The 19473-nt window shown below is 47.4% G+C and overlaps 1 protein-coding gene across 1 annotated transcript in view; it reads left to right on the top strand.

Moving 5' to 3' along the window:
• C21H16orf78 (chromosome 21 C16orf78 homolog) overlaps positions 1-7919 on the top strand; it is a 30379-nt gene extending 22460 nt beyond the window's left edge. The window contains exons 4-5 of the mRNA XM_064273520.1: positions 4454-4703; positions 7772-7919. Of these exons, the coding sequence (XP_064129590.1) occupies positions 4454-4703; positions 7772-7919 (398 nt within the window). The remainder of the gene's footprint in view (positions 1-4453; positions 4704-7771) is intronic.
• Positions 7920-19473: the final 11554 nt, after the last annotated feature.

A 19473-nucleotide genomic window follows, 5' to 3' on the forward strand; every position in this document is an offset into this window, starting at 1 on the left:
TTGAGAATCCAGACATAAATCTATCCACATATGAGCAGCTGATATTTGACAAAGGCCCCAAAATGGTTAAATGGGGAAAAGACAGTCTTTTTAACAAATGGTGCTGGCATAACCGGATATCCATCTGCAAAAAAAATTGAAACCCGTACCTCACTCCATGCACAAGAACGAGCTCAAAATGGATCAAAAACCTAAATATAAAATCGAAAATGATAAAGATCATGGAAGAAAAAATAGGGACAATGTTAGGAGCTTTAATACCTGGCATAAACAGTATAGAAAACATTATAATGAATGTAGAAGAAAAACTAGCTAACTGGGAGCTCCTAAAAATCAAACACCTATGCTCATCCAAAGACTTCACCAAAAGGGTAAAAAGAGTACCTACAGACTGGGAAAAAGTTTTTAGCTATGACATTTCCGATCAGCGCCTGATCTCTAAAATCTACATGATACTGCAAAAACTCAACTACAAAAAGACAAATAACCCAATTCAAAAATGGGCAAAAGATATGAACAGACACTTCGCTAAGAGACATTCAGGTAGCTAACAGATATATGAGGAAATGTTCACGATCATTAGCCATTACAGAAATGCAGATCAGAACTACAATGAGATTTCATCTCACTCCAACAAGGCTGGCATTAATCCAAAAAACACAAACTAGTAAATGCTGGAGAGGCTGTGGAGAGATTGGAACACTTCTACACTGCTGGTGGGAATGTCAAATGGTACAACCACTTCGGAAATCGATTGAGCACTTCCTTAAAAAGCTAGAAATAGAACTACCATACGATCCAGCAATCCCACTCCTCAGAATATATCCTAGAGAAATAAGAGCCTTTACATGAACAGATATATGCACACCCATGTTTACTGCAGCACTGTTTACAATAGCAAAAACATGGAAGCAACAAAGGTGCCCATCAACGGATGAATGGATAAATAAATTATGGTATATTCACACAATGGAATACTACACATCGATAAAGAACAGTGAGGAATCGGTGAAACATTTCATAACATGGAGGAACCTGGGAGGCATTATGCTGAGTGAAATTAGTCAGTTGCAAAAGGACAAATATTGTATAAGACCACTATTACAAGAACTTGAGAAATAGTTTAAACTGAGAAGAAAACATTCTTTTGTGGTTACGAGAGGTGGGAGGGAGGGAGGGAGGGTGGGAGAGGGGTATTCACTAATTACATACTAGATAAGAACTACTTTAGGTGAAGGGAAAGACAACACACAATATAGGGGAGGTCAGCACAACTGGACTAAACCAAAAATAAGTTTCCTGAATAAATTGAATGCTTCAAAGGCCAGTGTAGCAGGGGCAGGGGTTTGGGGACCATGATTTCAGGGGACATCTAAGTCAACTGGCATAATAAAGTCTATTAAGAAAACCTTCTGCATCCCAGCTTGGAGAGTGGTGTCTGGGGTCTTAAACACTAGCAAGCAGCCATCTAAAATGCACCAATTGGTCTCAACCCACCTGGATCAAAGGAGAATGAAGAACACCAAGGGCACAAGGTAATTATGAGCCCGAGAGACAGAAAGGGCCACATGAACCAGAGCCTACATCATCCTGAGACCTGAAGAACTAGATGGTGCCTGGCTACAACCAAAGACTGCTCTGACAGGGAACACAACAGAGAACACCTGAGGGAGCAGGACAACAGTGGGATGCAGACCCCAAATTCTCATAAAAAGACCAGACTTAATGGTCTGACTGATACTGGAAGGACCCCGGTGGTCATGGCCCCCAGACTTTCTGTTGGCCCAGGACAGGAACCATTCCCAAAGCCAACTCTTCAGACATGGATTGCACTGGACAATGGGTTGGAGAGGGATGCTGGTGAGGAGTGAGCTTCTTGGATCAGGTGGACACTTGAGACTATGTTGGCCTCTCCTGCCTGGAGGGTAGATGAGAGGGTAGAGAGGTTTAGTAGCTGGCGAAATGGACATGAAAAGAGAGAGTAGAGGGAGAGAGCGGGCTGTCTTATTAACGGGAGAGTAATTGGGAGTATGAAGCAAGGTGTATATAAGTTTTTATGTGAGAGACTGACTTGATTTGTAAACTTTCACTTAAAGCACGATAAAAATTATCAAAAATAAAAAAGCAGATAACCGCAGTGTTACTTCAAGTGTTACAGACCATATAAAATATAGATATTTCTGCATTAATTTAACAAGTCAGCATAACCTTGACTTTAACATAGTGTACCAAGAAAGAAGGCCAATCTCACATGAATATACACATGAAACATCTAATTAAAACTTTAGCAAATACACTCTATCAATGTATAAAGTGAATAATGTACCACGACTAAGAGGGATTTACTTCTCGGAAAACGTATGACCAGAATGCTTTCTTAGAAGCAAGGATGGCAAGACTATGTCTCACATACTTTGGACATGTCGTCAGGAGGGATCAGTCCCTGGAGAAGGACTTCACGCTTGGTAAAGCATATAATATGGTCAGCGAAAAAGAGGAAGACCCTCAACAAGAAGGACTGACGAAGTGGCTGCAACAATGGACTCAAACATAACAACAATTGTGAGGAGGGCACAGGACTGGACAGTGTTTCATTCTGTTGTACATAGGGTCGCTAGGAGTCAGAACAATAACAAGTGGGATTTATTCTATCAGGCTAGGAATGGTTCCATATCAGCACATCTAACAAAATAATTTATTACATCGGTAAATTAAAGGAAAAATCATATGAGTAGATGATAGAAAAGCAATACACGTAATGGAACAATAATTACTAATAAAAACTCTGTAAACCAGGACTACCAAAGCTAAAATGATATAAAAATATATTCCAAAAACTAGCAGCAAATATCATTCTAGGTGATGAGATGTTAAATTCATTTTACTTAAAATCAGAAACAAAATGAGAATGGCTGCTACCATCCGTCAGTAGGACTGTTTTGGAGGGCTGATCAAATGTATCTAAAGAACAGTATATAGTTTTTATAAATATTAGAAGGAAGATATTTTCTTTTATCCACAATGATGTAATTGCATATCTACAAAACTCAAGAAATCCTAGTTAAAAATTAGTAAAATGTGGTGTGGTTGGTGGTATACTGGCCAAGTACATACTTTTTAAAACAACAGATTTTTTTCTCTATGTTAGTCATGACTATTACAGAAACTCAGGACCAGTTACTGTTTCCTTCTGTCGTACGTAGGGTCGCCCTGAGTCAGGAGCGACTCAACAGCACCTAACAACAGTCGTAACTAGATAAGCGTTGAAATAGGCAGGAAATATCCTTATTACATTCCATTAAAAAAATCTGTAAAATACTTGGGAGTAAATTTAACCAGATGAACAACTAAATAAATAAACAAGGTCCCCGAGTTCTGGCCCCAGCAGTATTTCATTCAGCCGTTAGTTCCCGTAGAGTCAGCTCCAACTCATGGCGACCTTCCCTACGACAGAACGAAACGTTGTCTGATCCTGAGCCATCCTCACGATTTGGTGTGACTGAATCCACTGTTTCCACTATTGTGGCAATCCATCTCATTGAAGGTTTCCTTCATTTTCGCTGACCCTCTGCGTTACCAACCATGATGTCCTTTTCTAGCGATTGATCTTTCCTGATGACATGTCTCAAGTAAACAAGCCAAAGTCCCACCGTCCTAACTTTTAAGGGGCATTATGGCTGTATTTCTTCTAAGACTGATTTGTTCACTCTTCTGGCAATCGGCGGTATATTTGATATTCTTCTCCAACACTGCAGTTCGGATGCGTCAATGCTGCTTCTGTCTTCCTTCTTCATTGTCCAGCTTTTGCATGTATATGAGGCGATTGAAAAGACCATGGCTTGGGTCAGTTACACCTTAGGCATCAAAGTGACATCTTTGCTTTTTAAAACTTTAAAGAGGTCTTTTGCAGCATGTCATTTGATTTCTTGACTGCTGCTTCCATGGATGTTTATTGTTGATCAAAGTAGAATGAAATCATTGGTCTTAATGACTCTTCCTCCAATGTTGATGCCACATTCTTCTTCAGACCCTCTCCATTTCATCTCATACCTTTGTGCCTCTGTGCACACTGTTCCCTCTGCCTGCAAAGCTCTCCTGTCTTTTCCATCTGGCAAATTTTTGTCCCTTGAAATCCAGCTCAAAGCGCATTTCCTCTTAAACCTTCCCAAACCCCCCAGGCTAATTCTTTGTAGGTGAAGTCCTTCTGGGGTATGAAAGAAGAAAAGATTGAGTGAAGGGGATAAGAGGAAAGAGAAAGGAAAAAAAGGAGGGAAGAGAGTTGGGAAGGCAGAGAAAGGAGGGAGGAAGAGATGAATAAGGCTTAAGCAAATATTAAAAAGCAGATGACCTCCTATCTCAGATCAGGTAGGATTTTGAAGCCCATGCACTCATTCAACCTTCATTCTCTTCCTGCCTCCCATACCTCTCATCTCTAGCATCTGATCCTTTCCAGATTTTGAGATCAAGGATGCACTCGCCATGGAGTCCTCTCAGCGGGGAGGCTCATACCATCGACAAAGCAGTATAGATCCCATTTACCAGGATAGCATCTTCACACGGAGGGGTACCCTCATAAGAGACTGGACAACCAAGACACCTGACACCTCTTATGAGCGCAAGCTGAAGTCCCTCATGGAGAAGGGCACTGAGCCCAAAATGGAGGCTGTCAAAATGTTGAAGCCAGAGGAAGTGCTGAGCTGCCGGTGAGAGACCACATGTGGTGGGCGGGTGGAGGGGGCTTTTGCCAATGTTGCCTTTGGCTCAGAGTCCTGGGCTGGAGCACGGAGGTCTGGGGGGGTGGGGGGGGGGGGAGTTCAGCATGGCTGAGATCTGTCCTTGAGTTCCAGAGCCCTGCCCCTGGGCTGAAGCCATTGGGGTTTCTGAGCAGCCTCTCCACACATACGTCCCTCCCGGATGGGCATGTGCCGCCATTTTGGTGCCACCTTTCAGCTCTCTGCAATTTCAGTTTATTTCACAATAGGAACCAGGGATATTACTCAAGAAGGAAAGAATGAGCTGTTTGTGGACTTGTCTTAACAGGGAATTCTCATAAGGGGCGTGTTCACTATGGTGGTGAATTGCTGGTGATAGTAGCTCCCATCGCCAGTGGCTACCAGTTGTATTTTGGAGTTTTGCACTCCCAAAGGAGCCATGAACCAAGTGTGAAGCCATTTGGTTTTTATGGCTCTTACCAAAGGGTCTTCCTTCTGTCTTGCTCTCTGTCTTATTTATCAAGAACCACTGATTTTCAGTAACACTAAACAGCCTGATTTCTCCCCCCAAAAATCCAAGCCTCCCTCTCCCTAAAAAAGAACCAGTTGCTGTCAAGTCAGCTTCGACTTATGGTGACCTCCTATGTGTCAGAGCAGAACTGCACTCCACAGGGTTTTCAGTGGCTGATTTTTCAAAATGAGATCACCAGGCCTTTCTTCCAAGGCACCTTTGGTGAACTCAAACCTCCAACCTTTGGGTTAAGAGCTGAGTGGTTAACCATTTGCACCACCCGGGAACCCCTTCCCTCTCCCAAGCTCAGTGTTACCCTTTACTGTAAAAATGTAACTGATGAAGTTCAGAAGCTTGAATGGATGAGGAAACTGGGCAACAGAAAAATGTAGTTGTCCTTGTGGCATCGACAGCAGTAAGCTCACTTTTGAGTTTCAGATGACCTCAAATGCATGGCATCCCAATAGCCTCATCACCAGATCTGGCTTGCTCACTGACCTGCTAAGGGTTGAATGAGTGAGATGACTGCTGACTGACTGAGGGATGACGGGTGGGATGATTGTTGGCTGGCTGAGGGGTAATGGGTGGGATGGTTGTTGACTGACTGAGGGATGGATGGGTGGGATGACTGACTGGCTCAGGGATGATGGGTGAGATGACTGCTGACTGACTGGGTCAGGGATGACGGGTGGGATGACTGCTGATTGGCTGAGAGATGGGCAGGCAGATTCCACAAGCTCAAAGTGGCTCCTTAACCCTGCTGGCTGATTCCCTGGCTGGGCGACTTTGACTATGGCTTTCAGGTTGTCAGGACAGGTCTGACATCCTACCCAGGCCCCAAGGCCAGAGACAGCCTACCTGGGGTAGCCCCTAACCTGAGGATGGGGGGAGGTGGCGGGCAGAGTATTTGTAAAAGTAGCATCTATGAAGCCATTAGAAAATCATTCAAAACAAAAATGACATTGTCCAGAATGGGATCTTAGCAAGTGCCCACATGTGCAGAATGGGATCTTACTTAGCAAGTGCCCACACGTCCAGGATGGGATCTTAGTGAGTGCTCACGTGTCCTGAATGGGATCTTAGTAAGTGTCCATGAGTCTGGAATGGAATCTTAGTGAGTGCCCACGTGTCCAGGATAGGATCTTAGTGAGTGCCCACATGTGCAGAATGGGATCTTAGTGAGTGCCCACTTGTGCAGAATGAGATGTTAGTGAGTTCTCACATGTGCAGAATAGGACCTTAGTGAGTGCCCAAGTGTCCAGAATGGGATCTTAGTGAGTTCTCATGTGTCGAGAATGGGACCTTAGTGAGTGCGCAAGTGTCCAGAATAGGATCTAAGTGAGTTCTCATGTGTCCAGAATGGGATCTTAGTGAGTGCCCACATGTCCAGAATGGAACCTTAGTGAGTGCTCACCTGTGCATATATGTGAGGTAATCCAAGGCTGCACTGGTCAGGAAAGAAGGGGTGAACTGTGGCTGGAGCTGTTAAGGGAGGTGGTTGGGGTATAGGGATTGGCGAGTGGGGTCTGAGCTGCCCATGAGAACAGATAAGCTCCGGGAAAATCTCGAAGGGAAGGGAGGCCGTTCCTGATATGTAGAAACAAGGGGTCACATCAACATGTCTTTGCTACACATGGCCCCCCAACAGCTGTAGCAAAGTAACCACCCAGGAGACAGCTTGAGTAGAGGGTTTGTCCCCTGATACTAAAGCTGGGACCAGGGCCAGGGCTGCCAGTGGAACAGGATCTCTCTGGACATGGCGGTAGGAATGCTGTCTGCATCATGCAGTACAAAAGGGGTCAATCCAGTCCCCTGTAGAAGTCAGGATTCTGGGGCTTTAGTTAATATTTTCATCAGTGGCCTAATTGTTGGCTGATTGTTTATTATCAAAAGAAAATATTCACCTCTAATCTTACAACTTTGTCCAGCCATTGTTTCCACTTTCCTGTTTATTCCCCAGCCTTTAGCATCATTCAAAGCTCACACAGGCTACTGATAATAGACAGGTGGAAATTCACATTCTTATTTTTTCTCCCCACTTGCCATCACGTCACAGCCATGTTGCACCTTCGTCTTCCTAGTGCTATTTTAAGTAGAGCAGAGGAGTCCTTGAAATGGGATATTCCATTATTTACTTTCTCATTCATCTGTTGATGGAATTTTCCCCATTTTCCTCTTGTTGATAACCCCAGAATGCACACCTTCCATCTATACAGATTTTTCTTTCCACTAAATTCTGTCCTTGGGATAAGCTGAGAACATGAGCACATTTTCTGGGTCAAAGACAACGAACCTTTTTTTTAGGGGAGGGAGCTTGATGAGGGCAAGGAGGAGGTACTTGGCATATACAGTATGTTAACAAACTGACTTCCAAAATGGTTATACCAGTGCAAACTCCCACCAACTCTGTGGTGTGTCTGGTGTTTTATAGGGTCTCTGTCAGCTCCAGAAATGTCTGGAGGTCCAGTGCCTTCTCAAGTTCCTATATTTGCTGTTGCTAAAATCTGAAATCCCCTTCAGCCAACCTCTGTGGCCTTCTCTTGCACAGGTACCTGAGGTTGTCCAAGAACAACATCAAGACCTTGCTCAAGCTGTGCAAGGACGCAGGAATGAACGTGGACATCCACCCCCACATGATTGAGGGAGATATCAATTCAAAAATGGTGTTCGCCCAAACCCCCAGCACAGCCCTCTGAATAGCCCCTTTTCACGGCTGCCTTCAGGCTCCATCTGTTGTTGGACCCTCAGCCCACCACATGCCACCCTTTGGCACTTACACTTGGCCCTTCAGGCTTAGTATGTCCCTTTTAAGACAGTAGCAATCAGAAAACAAGCCTAGACTGCATGGATCATTGTGCTGATGGTCATTGGTTTGCCGTTGCCACCCAGGTCAGAACCAACTTAGGAGAAGCTTGTTTTTCTCCTCGCCCAAGCCAAAAGAAGATGCTAGTGGATGCACTTCCTAGAAAGGACGCCTGAGAAACGAGAAGGGGAGGCTGAGAGTCCCCAGAGGGGAACAAAGGACGCTGTGGTCCTTCAGGGAAGACAAAGGGTATGAGGCTGGAGAGGACAGTCACACCATAGCCTTGCATACTTCTGCTTGCGTGGAGCGGGATCTTGTGGGCAGGGTGGGGAGGTGACCTCAGGGTGTGGGGAGGTGATGTCAGGGCATAGGGAGGTGACCTCAGGGTGTAGGGAGGTGATGTCAGGGCATGGGGAGGTGATGTCAGGGTGTGGGGAGGTGATGTCGGGGTGTGGGGAGGTGATGTCAGGGCATAGGGAGGTGACCTCAGGGTGTGGGGAGGTGATATCAGGGTGTGGGGAAGTGATGTCAGGGCATGGGGAGGTGACCTCAGGGCATGGAGAGGTGGTCTCAGGGCGTGGGGAGGTGGTCTCAGGGTGTGGGGAGGTGATATCAGGGTGTGGGGAGGTGATGTCAGGGCGTGAGGAGGTGACCTCAGGGCATGGGCAGGTGGTCTCAGGGCATAGGGAGGTGGTCTCAGGGTGTGGGGAGGTGGTCTCAGGGCGTGGGGAGGTGATGTCAGGAAGTGGGGAGGTGGTCTTATGATGTGGAGAGGTGACCTCAGGGTGTGGGGAGGTGACCTCAGGGCATGGGGAGGTCACTTCAGGGCATGGAGAGGTTACTTCAGGGCATGGGGAGGTGACCTTAGGGTGTGGGGAGGTGACCTCAGGGCATAGGAAGGTGACTTCAGGGCATGGGGAGGTCACTTCAGGGCATGGGGAGGTCACTTCAGGGCATGGGGAGGTGACCTCAGGGTGTGGGGGAGGGGGGACCTCTCAACATATCAAAATGGAGGGACCTTTGGATGCTGACAACCACAGAGTGCCCTAAGGGGAGCTGAATCTTTCAGAGCTGGGAAGTGCCTCCATATCCTCAAGTCCAGGACCTTTTCAAATGATTGAGAGACAACCTCTGCTCCAGCAAACACCTGCTCCTTTGGGAGAGTAGTTCAAAAATGAGAAGGAAACATTTTCTGAACTTCTCCAAGTTTAGGCACTTTATCAATATTACCTCATTCGTCATCAAAACAAGCGAAACTGAAGTCATCTTGAACGGCGCTCACTTGAGTCCAGACTACCTGGAACCTCCGTCCTGCATTCCTAGGTGTCCTTTCCTTCAGGAAGTCCTTCTGCTCTCTTACTCTGCCTCTCTCTTGCTGCAATTTGAGCCCGTTTCCTTTCATTCAGGCCACTGGAGCAGGAGTAGTAGTTAGCCTTCTTTTTCTAGTAAATATTCAGATTCAAGGAGGACAAGTGATGAGGAACAAATTAGATCAGTTAAAACGGCCCTGAAAAATCAAATGTCAGATAAATTATTAACAATAGCAATGTGATATGATAATGACCATAAGCCTGTTCATCTTTAGACTTGAGTTTCTTTCCCCTCACAGTTTGTCATATAGTTCACTTTATTCACCCCAATATCCTCACCATATTCATCTTTAAAACACAATGACCAAAAATGGACCCAGCCCAGCTTTCTGATAAGGCCTGGGGCAAATGACCAGAAACGAATTCCTTCTGTTAATTAGGACTAACTTCACAGTGAGATATAGATTCTGTTCATTCAATCGCTCTCTTTCCCTCTGCAATTAGTACTATATTGCTACTTGCAGTACTCCTCTTGTGGTCCACCAAGACCTGTGGGTCCTTTACTGCAGGTCTGGAGTGCTACATCAGCTCCTCCTCGGTTACTCTGGGGGCCTCTAGATGTTCCAGAAGAGGGAGGCCCAGCCTTTGTGATACCACAGAAGAGTCAGGGGCTAGCAGTGCCCCGATCTTTGACCTGGAGCTCTCCTCACCTGGTAGAGTGGGCAAGGTGGTGGGCAGCAGGACCAGGAGGGTGTTTGTGATCCCACTGCACCCCACCCTGGCTCCTTCGAGTCCTCCTGTGGCCCACATTCTCCCCGGACTTTCACGGGTTTCCATCTGTCATGGACTGAATTATGTCCCCAAAAATGTATGTATCAATCTGGCTGGGCCATGATTCCCCGTATTGTGTGGTCGCCCTCTATCTTGTGATTGTGATTTTAAGCTAGGATTAGGATGGAATAGTAATTTTATGTTAAAAAGGATTAGGGTGGGATTCTAACACTTTTACCAGGTAGCATCCCTGATCCAATGTAAAGGGGGTTTCCCTGGGATGTGGCCTGCACCACCTTTTATCTCTCAAGAGATAAAAGGAAAGGGAAGCAAGCAGAGAGTGGGGGCCTCTCACCACGAGGGAAGAAGCACCAGGAACAGAGTGCATCCTTTGGACCTGAGGTTCCTGCCCTGAGATGCTCCCAGACCAAGGGAAGGCTGATGACAAGGACCTTCCTTCAGAGCTGACAGAGAGAGAAAGCCTTCCCCTAGAGCTGGCGCCCTGAATTCGGACTTCTAGCCTACTGGACTCTGAGAGAATAAACTTCTCTTTGTTAAAGCCATCCACCTGTGGTATTTCTATTACAGCAGCACTAGATGACTAAGACACCTCCATGGAGAGTCAGGAAGATCAGATGTTCAGATCTTCTAGCCCACTGACTTCTGACCCTTTTAGCTATCCCCTCACCCATCACATATTGACTGAGCGTCAACCAAGTGCCAGGATCTGTGATCAAGCCAGGGACGCAGTAGAGAAAAAGACCTGGTCTTGCTTGCACGTGGCTTACATTCTCAAAGACAAAGTGTCCGGTTAATCAGAATCAGCGCTGTGAGTCAGGCGATCAGCTGTGATGGAGAGTCAGTTGCCATGGAAATGCTGGGGGAGGATGCTGCTGCCTTGGCTGGTTGGGGGTGGGAGAATTCTTGGAGGAAGAGACTTCTAGCATAAAACTTTTAAGGATGAGTTGGAGTTACCAGGAATTTTGTGGGGGAGAGAAAGGCGGGCAGAAGGAACAGTGTGTACAAAGGCTCAGAGGCCAGGGACAGCGCGACCTGTTGGAGAAACGGCTCAGTCTGGCTGGAGTGTAGTCAGAGGGGAGGGGAGTGACAAGAGATAATAGGCACAGAGAGTTTGTGGGCTGTGCCACAAAGGTGCTTTTTCTTTTGGGTTGCTAGTCATTCAGCAAATACTTACTGAGAACCTACTATGTGCCAGGGACAGTTATAACTACTAGGAATATTGCGGTGAACAAAAACAGACTCTATTCTTGTTTTCGTGGAGCTTACATTCTAGTTAGGGAGACAATTTCAGTAAAGGATGAATAAAATGGAAAAAACAAAGGACAGGGTAGAAGGAAGTAAAACGACTGGGCAGAGTGTGGGGGGAGGATGCCGGTCGGTAGGGTGGTCAGGGAAGATCTCTCAGGAAATATTCGAGCTAAGGCTTGAAGGGAGGAGCCCTGGTGGTGCAGTGGTTAAGCACTCTACTGCTAACCAAAAAGTTGGCAGTTTGAACCCACAAGCCACTCCATGGGAGAAAGATGTGGCAGTCTGTAAAGATCTACAGCTTTGTAAACCCTGTGGGGCAGTTCTACTCTGTCCTATAGGCTGGCTATGAGTCAGAATCAACTCGGCGGCAACGGGTTTGGTTTAGGGTTTTTTTTTTTTTTTTTTTTGCATAACAAATTACATCAAAACATAGTTTAAAACATTATTTCTCATGAGTCCATGTGTCAGCGGAGCAGCTCAGCTGAACTGAGCCAGGTTCGCCTGAGCCAGGCTAGGCTCACGTGTCTGTGAGGGCTGGCTAGTGTAGGGTGGCATTGACTGGGTTGGCTGGTCTCTGCTCAGCTAGCCTGGGCTCCTGCTCATGGTGGGACAGAGTTCCAAGAGAGAGAAGAAGCATGCAATCCCTGTCGAGGCCCGGAACCAACACTACCACTCACATGTCATTCTGTCCTCCAGTGACCAAAGCAAGTCCCAAAGTCAGCTCAGGTTCGAGGGCGGAGGAAGGAGCTTCAGAGTCACGTTGCAAAAGGCCTGGATGCAGGGAGGATTGAAGAATTATGGCCATTTCTGCTGTCAATCTTCCACAAGAACCTATTTAAGAAAGAGAAGTTGGAGACTTAAAATAGGGTGAAGCTGAGGGAAGCAAATCTTGCGGGTTACTCTTGGAGGAAAGCCAAGAGAATTTGTTATTGGATTGGATGTGGTGTGGGATGAGAGAGAGGACTCAACGATAACACCTGGGTTTGGGCCCGAGTGTCTATCTTAATGAGGCTTCTCTGGAGAAACAAACCAATGAGATGATATATATATATATATATATCACTGATGTGAGTGTGTGTGCATGTGCACATGCGCAGAGACAACGAGGGAGAGAATTATCTCAAGTAATTGTGGGGGCTGTTAAGTCCAAAATCCATAGGTCAGACAGCAGGCTGGAGACTCCTGCAGGCTTGCATCCCAAAATTCATAAATCAGAAAGAGGGAAGAGTGAAAGCTAAAAGTGTTCCAGCAAAATGTCTGTCTATAGTCTGGAGGCAGAACGCACCCTAAGGGAACTTCTTTTTCGGTCTTACGGCCTTCAATGATTGGATGAGGCCCACCCCACATTATGGAGGATGATTGCTTTATTTGAGGCCAACCAATCTGATACACAAAACTACTTCATAACAGCAACTAGACCAGTGCTTTACCAAATAACTGGGCACCATAGCCCAGCCAAGTTGACACATAAAATTAACCATCGCACTTAGTGCTTCGGGTACCATAAAATGAGGTTGGAAAAGCAAAAGAAGAGAAGGCAGGAGCCAAGAATTCAGTCTGAAGTGGATTAGGATGGAGGTGTGATTAATGTCTATGCTGCTGTTCACATGGTCAGTGAGGAGCCCCTGATAGGTCTCAAGCAGAAAAGTGACATGGTGAGGGGCAGTTGAAGGGCAGGTACAGAGGTAAGGAGACCACAGATGAGGAGTCAGAGGCCCGGAGAGGAGCAGAGCACTCCCCAAGGTCACACTGAGTTCATGGAGAGTTGGTACTGGAACCCACACCCTCCCTGACCTGGCCACATCCTGCTACCCAGACCACTTCTCTGCCCAGGGAAAGTGCCAGAGCTCGGGCCCAGGCCGACGGCCCAAGGAGACAGTTCCCTGAAAGTGCCCCAGGCTGGTAGATTCAGAGGGCTAGGGCCTCTGGAAGATTCTCCCCTGTGCTCCAGAGGCCCCAGTTCCTCAACTTTCTCATCAACATGCAACCCCTTTTCACAAAGTACAGACATTTTAGCAAGAGGCCCAGCTCCAGCTCCTGCTGAGCTGAATGTCACATCTTCAAAGAACAGAAGCTTGGTGTCCCAGACCCTCAGGGATGGAACTTGTCGCACCTCCCCTAGAACTGAGCATAGACTGGAAAAGGGGAAATAAATGAAGGAAGAGTCAGGGGGCCGGTCCCAGCTACTAGGGCTACACAGGCATGCTCACGGGGCATTCTGAGGGCTTTCCTATGCAGTCAAGGGGCCTCAGGTTCAGCTTCCTTACATTCTGACTTTATCCTTAAGCCCATAGAGAACCCAAAGACTCACAGACAGCATCGAGAAGGAATGTTGCCCAGCCAACCTCCAGTCAGAGGCCACTGCCACACAGCACCACCTGCGGTGCACTATAAACCTCTATTTTATAAACTCTGAAATCACCTCGTGAACAGTACAACTATACTGGAATTTTTTAAAGAGTTAGCACCAGACACAGAAATGGACTTACATGCACTGGAAGCAGATTCACAGATGTATAGCCCTGGTTCATGACAAAGTTGACCCGCAGCGCAGTGGAGAAAAGTGGGTCTTTTCAATAAATCAGGCTGGCCAATTAAATATCCATATGGAAAAAATACTGACCCTCTGTTTCCTGCCATATGTAAAAATCAATTCCAGATGGATGCAGACTGTGAAAGCTTTTAGAAGAAAAGGAGAAGACCATCACCATGACCTTGGGGGAGGCAATAATGTCTTAAACAGAACACAAAAAAGCCTGAATCCTTAACAAAAAAGACGAACAAATTGTATTACATTAAAATTAAGGGTTTCTCTTCATCGAAAGTCATCAGGAATCGAAAAGGGAAGTGATCCAAGTCGGGGAAGATATTTGCAGTATATCTTGACAAGGACTCAGATCCAGAACGTACTTTTTAACTTCTATAAATCAATAAGAAAAATGCAGATAACTCAACAGAAGAACAATGGATTAAGTCTTATATAGGCACTTCACAAAAGAGATTAACCAAATATAAGAAATGTCTGTAGTAACCAAGAAATGTAAACTGAGGCCACAACAGGGTACCACCACACACCCACCAGAGTGACTAAAAAGTGAGAGTGCCAACTGCTGATTAGAATGGAGCAGACACAGCTCTCATCCACTGCTGTGGAAAACTGGCGGTATCTCACAAACCTGGATATACGCCTACCCTACGATCCTGTGTCTCCATTCCTAGAAATGTGTGCATATGTGCACCAAAGACATGCGCCAGAATGTTCATAGCACTTTATCAATATTGCCCCAAACTGGAATCAGCCCAAACATCCATCAACAGTTGTACCTAAATGCCTCTGAGTTGACCCCTGACTCATAAAAAAAAAAATTTTTTTGTTTTTGTGACCCCTAACTCACAGTGACCCCATGTGCGTAAGAGTAGAACTATGCTCCACAGGGTTTGCAATGGCTGATTTGGGGGGCAATGGATAGCCGGGCCTTTCTTCCGAAGCACCTCTGGGTGGACTCGAACTGCCAACCTTGCAGTTAGCAGCATAGTGTGAACAAACAATATGCATAAATCACACCATGCTGTGCAAACGTAGCAAGATAAAAAGAATATCGGCGCAGTTCTGCGGTGTTAGAAGTCAGGATGGTGGTGACCCTGGAGGGAGGCGTGGTGACGGAAGGGGCGGGGGGGGGTGCCTCGAGGCCGCTGGCACAGGCCGTTTACTCTGTGAAGGTTCACTTAAGATATAGGACCTTTTCTGTAGTTATATCCTACTTTAAAGTATGTTTACAAAGAATATGTCAAAGTTTTATAACAGTTTTGGTTTCATTTGTTTTAAAAAAAAAAGAAAAACCATGGGAGCTTCAAAAGTAAAACGATCATTCGTGTTCCCTCCACCCCCGCGAGGCAGTGACTAAACCTAAGTCCCTTGAGGTGGGGCCGAATGTGTCAAGGTCCGTGTGCCTCCGTGGGGTCTAGCCTCGTGCCCCGGTGCGCCCCGGGGACTCCCGCCTGCGCCCGAGCTGGACGTCAGTCCTGACCCCTTGGTATCCCTTCCTTCCTTCGGGTTAGTTCCGCCAGCGCACCACCAGGTGGGGCTGCATCACAGCGGAAGATCCTTCACCTGCGGCCGGCGCGGCCTGACCCGGCTACGGGCCGAGCCTCAGCCCGTCGCGGGCAGCCGTCTCCAGCCCGACCCAGAGACGGTGGGCGGGCGCCAGCCGAGGGTCCCGGGCGCGTCGCTTCTCGGAGGCTCCGACTCTTCCAAAATAATGGGGGCAGGAAGTGCAGTTTACAACAATTAGGTACCACTTTATACCTCCGTCCACACATACAGCTTTTGGAAACCCTGTTGGCTTAGTGGTTAGGTGCTACAGCTCCAACCAGAAGGTCCGCAGTTCAGATCCACTAGGCGCTCCTTGGGGATTCTGTGGGGCAGTTCTACTCTGTCCTTCCTATAGGGTGGCTATGAGTCGGAATTCCTCGACGGCAGTGGGTTTGGGTTATACCTCTGAGACTGGAGAACAGGAGAAAGCTGGGAAATGCCGGCGTTGGCGCAGACACAGAAGCGAGGGAAGCTTCGCGCCTTGCTGGGGGTGTGGACTCTTGGGCCCTTCTTGGTTAGTGAGGCACAGACATCGCAGTGGCTAGCAATTCCTTTCCGGGGTGTATATTCCGAAGGTGTTCTGTCGCAGGAGCCGTATCTGGGAATGTTCGCCCCAGTGTCCACAGGGGTGGCTGGATGCTGGGGGCCGCCCATGCCTGGGATGGCAGATAGCAAGTGTGGAGGGTAAAAAAGACGGGAAACAGAAGATGCAACATGCTAGCCTTGATACAAAGTGAAAACACCCACACGCTGACAACCACCACTTACAAGGACGTGCATAAACACATCGGAACAGGAATAGGAGTGGGGAGGAAGGGACAGAGAGGAGGGGAGGAGGAGATAGAAGATGTGGGTGAGAGAGAATACCAAGTTCCCGGTGGTGTTATGAAAAAACCTAAGTTTCCAGAGTCTCTAGCACTCGTTAGGCACTCAGTAAGCTACTTCACACTCGTGCCTTTAGTAACCAGTTCCTGTCAAGGTGATTCTGGCTCATGGCGACCCCATGTGCTTCAGAGTAGAACTACGCTCCATAGGGTTTTCAATGACTGATTTTCCTAAAGTAGATTGCCAGGCCTTTCTTCTGAGGCACCTGTGGCTAGCAGCCAAGCGTGTAAACAGTTTGCACCACCCAGGGACTCCATGCCTTTGTTAATGAATATTTATTGGGTGCCTACTATGTGTCAGGAAACCCCGGTGGCATAGTGGTTAAGTGCTATGGCTGCTAACCCAAAAGTCGGCAGTTCCAATCTACCAGGCGCTCCTTGGAAACTCTGTGGGGACAGTTCTACTCTGTCCTATGGGGTTGCTATGAGTTGGAGTCGACTGGAGGACAATGAGTTTTTACTATGTGTTAGGTACTATATAAAACTATACTAGGCCCTAAATACAATAATGAACAAAACAGACCAGAAAGAATAACTCCTGTCACCACGGAGCTCACGTAAGCTTTGGACCTTATTCCTAGTAAAAGAAATGTCACCTTTTTTTTTCAACCAAATCACTGTAGAGCATTGTAGTGGCCCCGTGTCCTGGACTGGTGAGAAATCCTATTTCAGCCATTAATGAGGCTTAATCTCTCATACCCCAAGGTTCTAACATTCCAAGAGCAGCACACTGGGGTGTGTGGAGCCCCAGCGTTGGTCTGCGCTGGTCGCTGCTGAGATGCTGGTGATCACAGCCCTCAAAAGCCCAAGAACTCCCTGAAAGATGGAGGCTTTGCTGGGTCTGCACCCAGCTGGCTCCAGGCTTTCTCCTGGGAGTCCCCAAGGCTATAATTGTGCCTTCTGAGATGGACACACAGCCCTGGCTCTCAGGGAAGGGCCCGTCACCTCTAGGGCACTGCCAGGGGGTGGCCCATCACTGCCACCTGCCAACAACAAAGGCTCCATTGTCACCCAGCCCTGCTGGCGCCCCTTTCTCCTGTGGCTCTTATGCTCCTCTCACTCTAGTGTTCCCTCCAAGAGCCCAGGCTTCTGGTAGGCAGGCTGACTATGGGTCAGCTCTGCTCCAGCCTGTGGTAGGTGAGCATAAAGCCGCTTTCCTCCAGGAGGGAGTTGAGGGAGAGAGAAACTCACAGAACCCAGTACCGTGAATTCTCAGGCTTTAAATTCTCCAAGAGTGCAAGCAGAACACAAACGAGGACCCTAGTAACTAGCCCTGACAGCATCATATTTCTAGATTTTTATTTATCAGCACATGATGATGGAGCACCTACTGAATGCTGCACTGGTGGAGGCGCTCAGTGGCCCACAGTGAGTAGTGTGGTTGTTGACGGCATCCTGAAGGTGGCGATAGCAATGCCCATATCAGGTGAGGTTGTTTGGTTGCCAGCAATAACCAACTCTGGCCGGCTTGGGTAAAACTGAACTGTGTGTGTGCGTGTATAGTCAAGTAACTTCCAGAATCAGCCCAACCAATTCCATGCCTTGCCGGAGATACAAATTCCAGAGAGAGGCTCTGATTGTCCTCTCCTGGGTCAGGACTCCAGCCCCTGGGCAAAGGGAGGACAGGGCACCTTGAGTGACATATGGTCACATATGGTGGTAAAATGGTAGTTTCCTACAAGGAAACCAAGGGGCTTGTTAGTTATCTGTTGCTGGGTGTCATGAATTAATTTGTCCCCCAAAATATGTATTGTGAATCCTAACTCCTATACCTGTGGATGTAATCCCATTTGAGAATAGGGCTTTCTTTACTATGTTAATGAGGCCACATCAGTGTAGGGTGTGTGTTAAGCCAATCATTGCCGAGACAGAAAAAGAGAGGATTAGGCTCTAAAGAAAGGACAAACAGGGAAGACACAGGCCACATGGATATCGCTAAGGAAAGGAGGGACAAAAGCTGAAAAAAAGACAAGGACCTTCCCCAAGGGAGAAAGCTTTCCCCTTGAGCTAGTGCCCTGAATTCAAACTTCTAGCCTCCTAAAATGTGGGAAAATAAATTTGGTTCATTCAGGCCACCCACTTGTGGTATTTCTGTTACAGAATCACCAAGAAACTAAGACTCTGGGTAGCAAATTACTCCAAACAACAACAAATATTTATTATCTCACCCACTTTCTGTAGGTCAGGAATCTGAAGTAGCTTGTCCCTCCGTGGTTCTGGTTTGGGGTTTCTCATTAGATCGCAGTTGAGATGTCAGCCAGGGAAGGGTGCAGTTCTCTGAAGGCTCAGCTGGAACTGGAGAACCCACTGCCAAGGAGGCTCACTCACACAGCTGGAAGGTTGGCGCTGGCCGTTGGCTGGAGGCCTCAGTTGCTCACCACAGGGCTACTTGAGTATCTTCATGACATGGCAGCTGACTTCCTCAGAGCGAGCAATCCAGAAAGGAACAAGGGAGAGCTTCAGGGTCCTTCATGTTCTCACTTTGGAAGTCACGCACCGTCACGTCTGCAGTGTCTTATCAGTCACAGAAGTTGACCTTATTCAGTGTGGGGAGTAAGAATGCAGGGCGTGAATACCAGGAGGTGAAGACCTCTGGGAATCATCTTGGAGGCTGCTACCACAGGTGCCATTACAGGAAGAAGGGAAAAGGGAAGTAGCAGATGTCCAAAGCAATGGTGATGGCCTTGGAGCACACAGTCCAGAAGACAGAAAACAAGAACTTCACAGTTACTCAGCAATGACTCACAGAGGGTGCATACAGTAACAGAGAAAGGAACAAAGTGGGTAGGAGCCCAGAAGAGGCAGCAACTGGCCTTGCCTATGGGACTCACGGGAGGTGTCACTCGAGTTGGATATGGAGGGTAAATAGAAGTTCACCTGGAAGAGATGGGAGGAAGGGACTTTCCAGGCAAAGGCAGGAGGAGGGAGTAGGTGGAGTCCTGGTTCTGCTTAGTACCTTGATGGGACTAGAAAAGAAGACTATGGGGCCGAGAAAGCCCTCAAAGTGCTCCAACACTTGCCTGCCTGTGGGAGACTGGCCCCCAAGTCCCTCCTTTACACCATGGCCCCAGGACTCAAGGTCCCTGACTGCCACAGGGAAATGGCACAGTTTCTCTGCTG

Source organism: Loxodonta africana, chromosome 21 (assembly GCF_030014295.1).
Source record: "Loxodonta africana isolate mLoxAfr1 chromosome 21, mLoxAfr1.hap2, whole genome shotgun sequence".
NCBI lineage: Eukaryota > Metazoa > Chordata > Mammalia > Proboscidea > Elephantidae > Loxodonta > Loxodonta africana.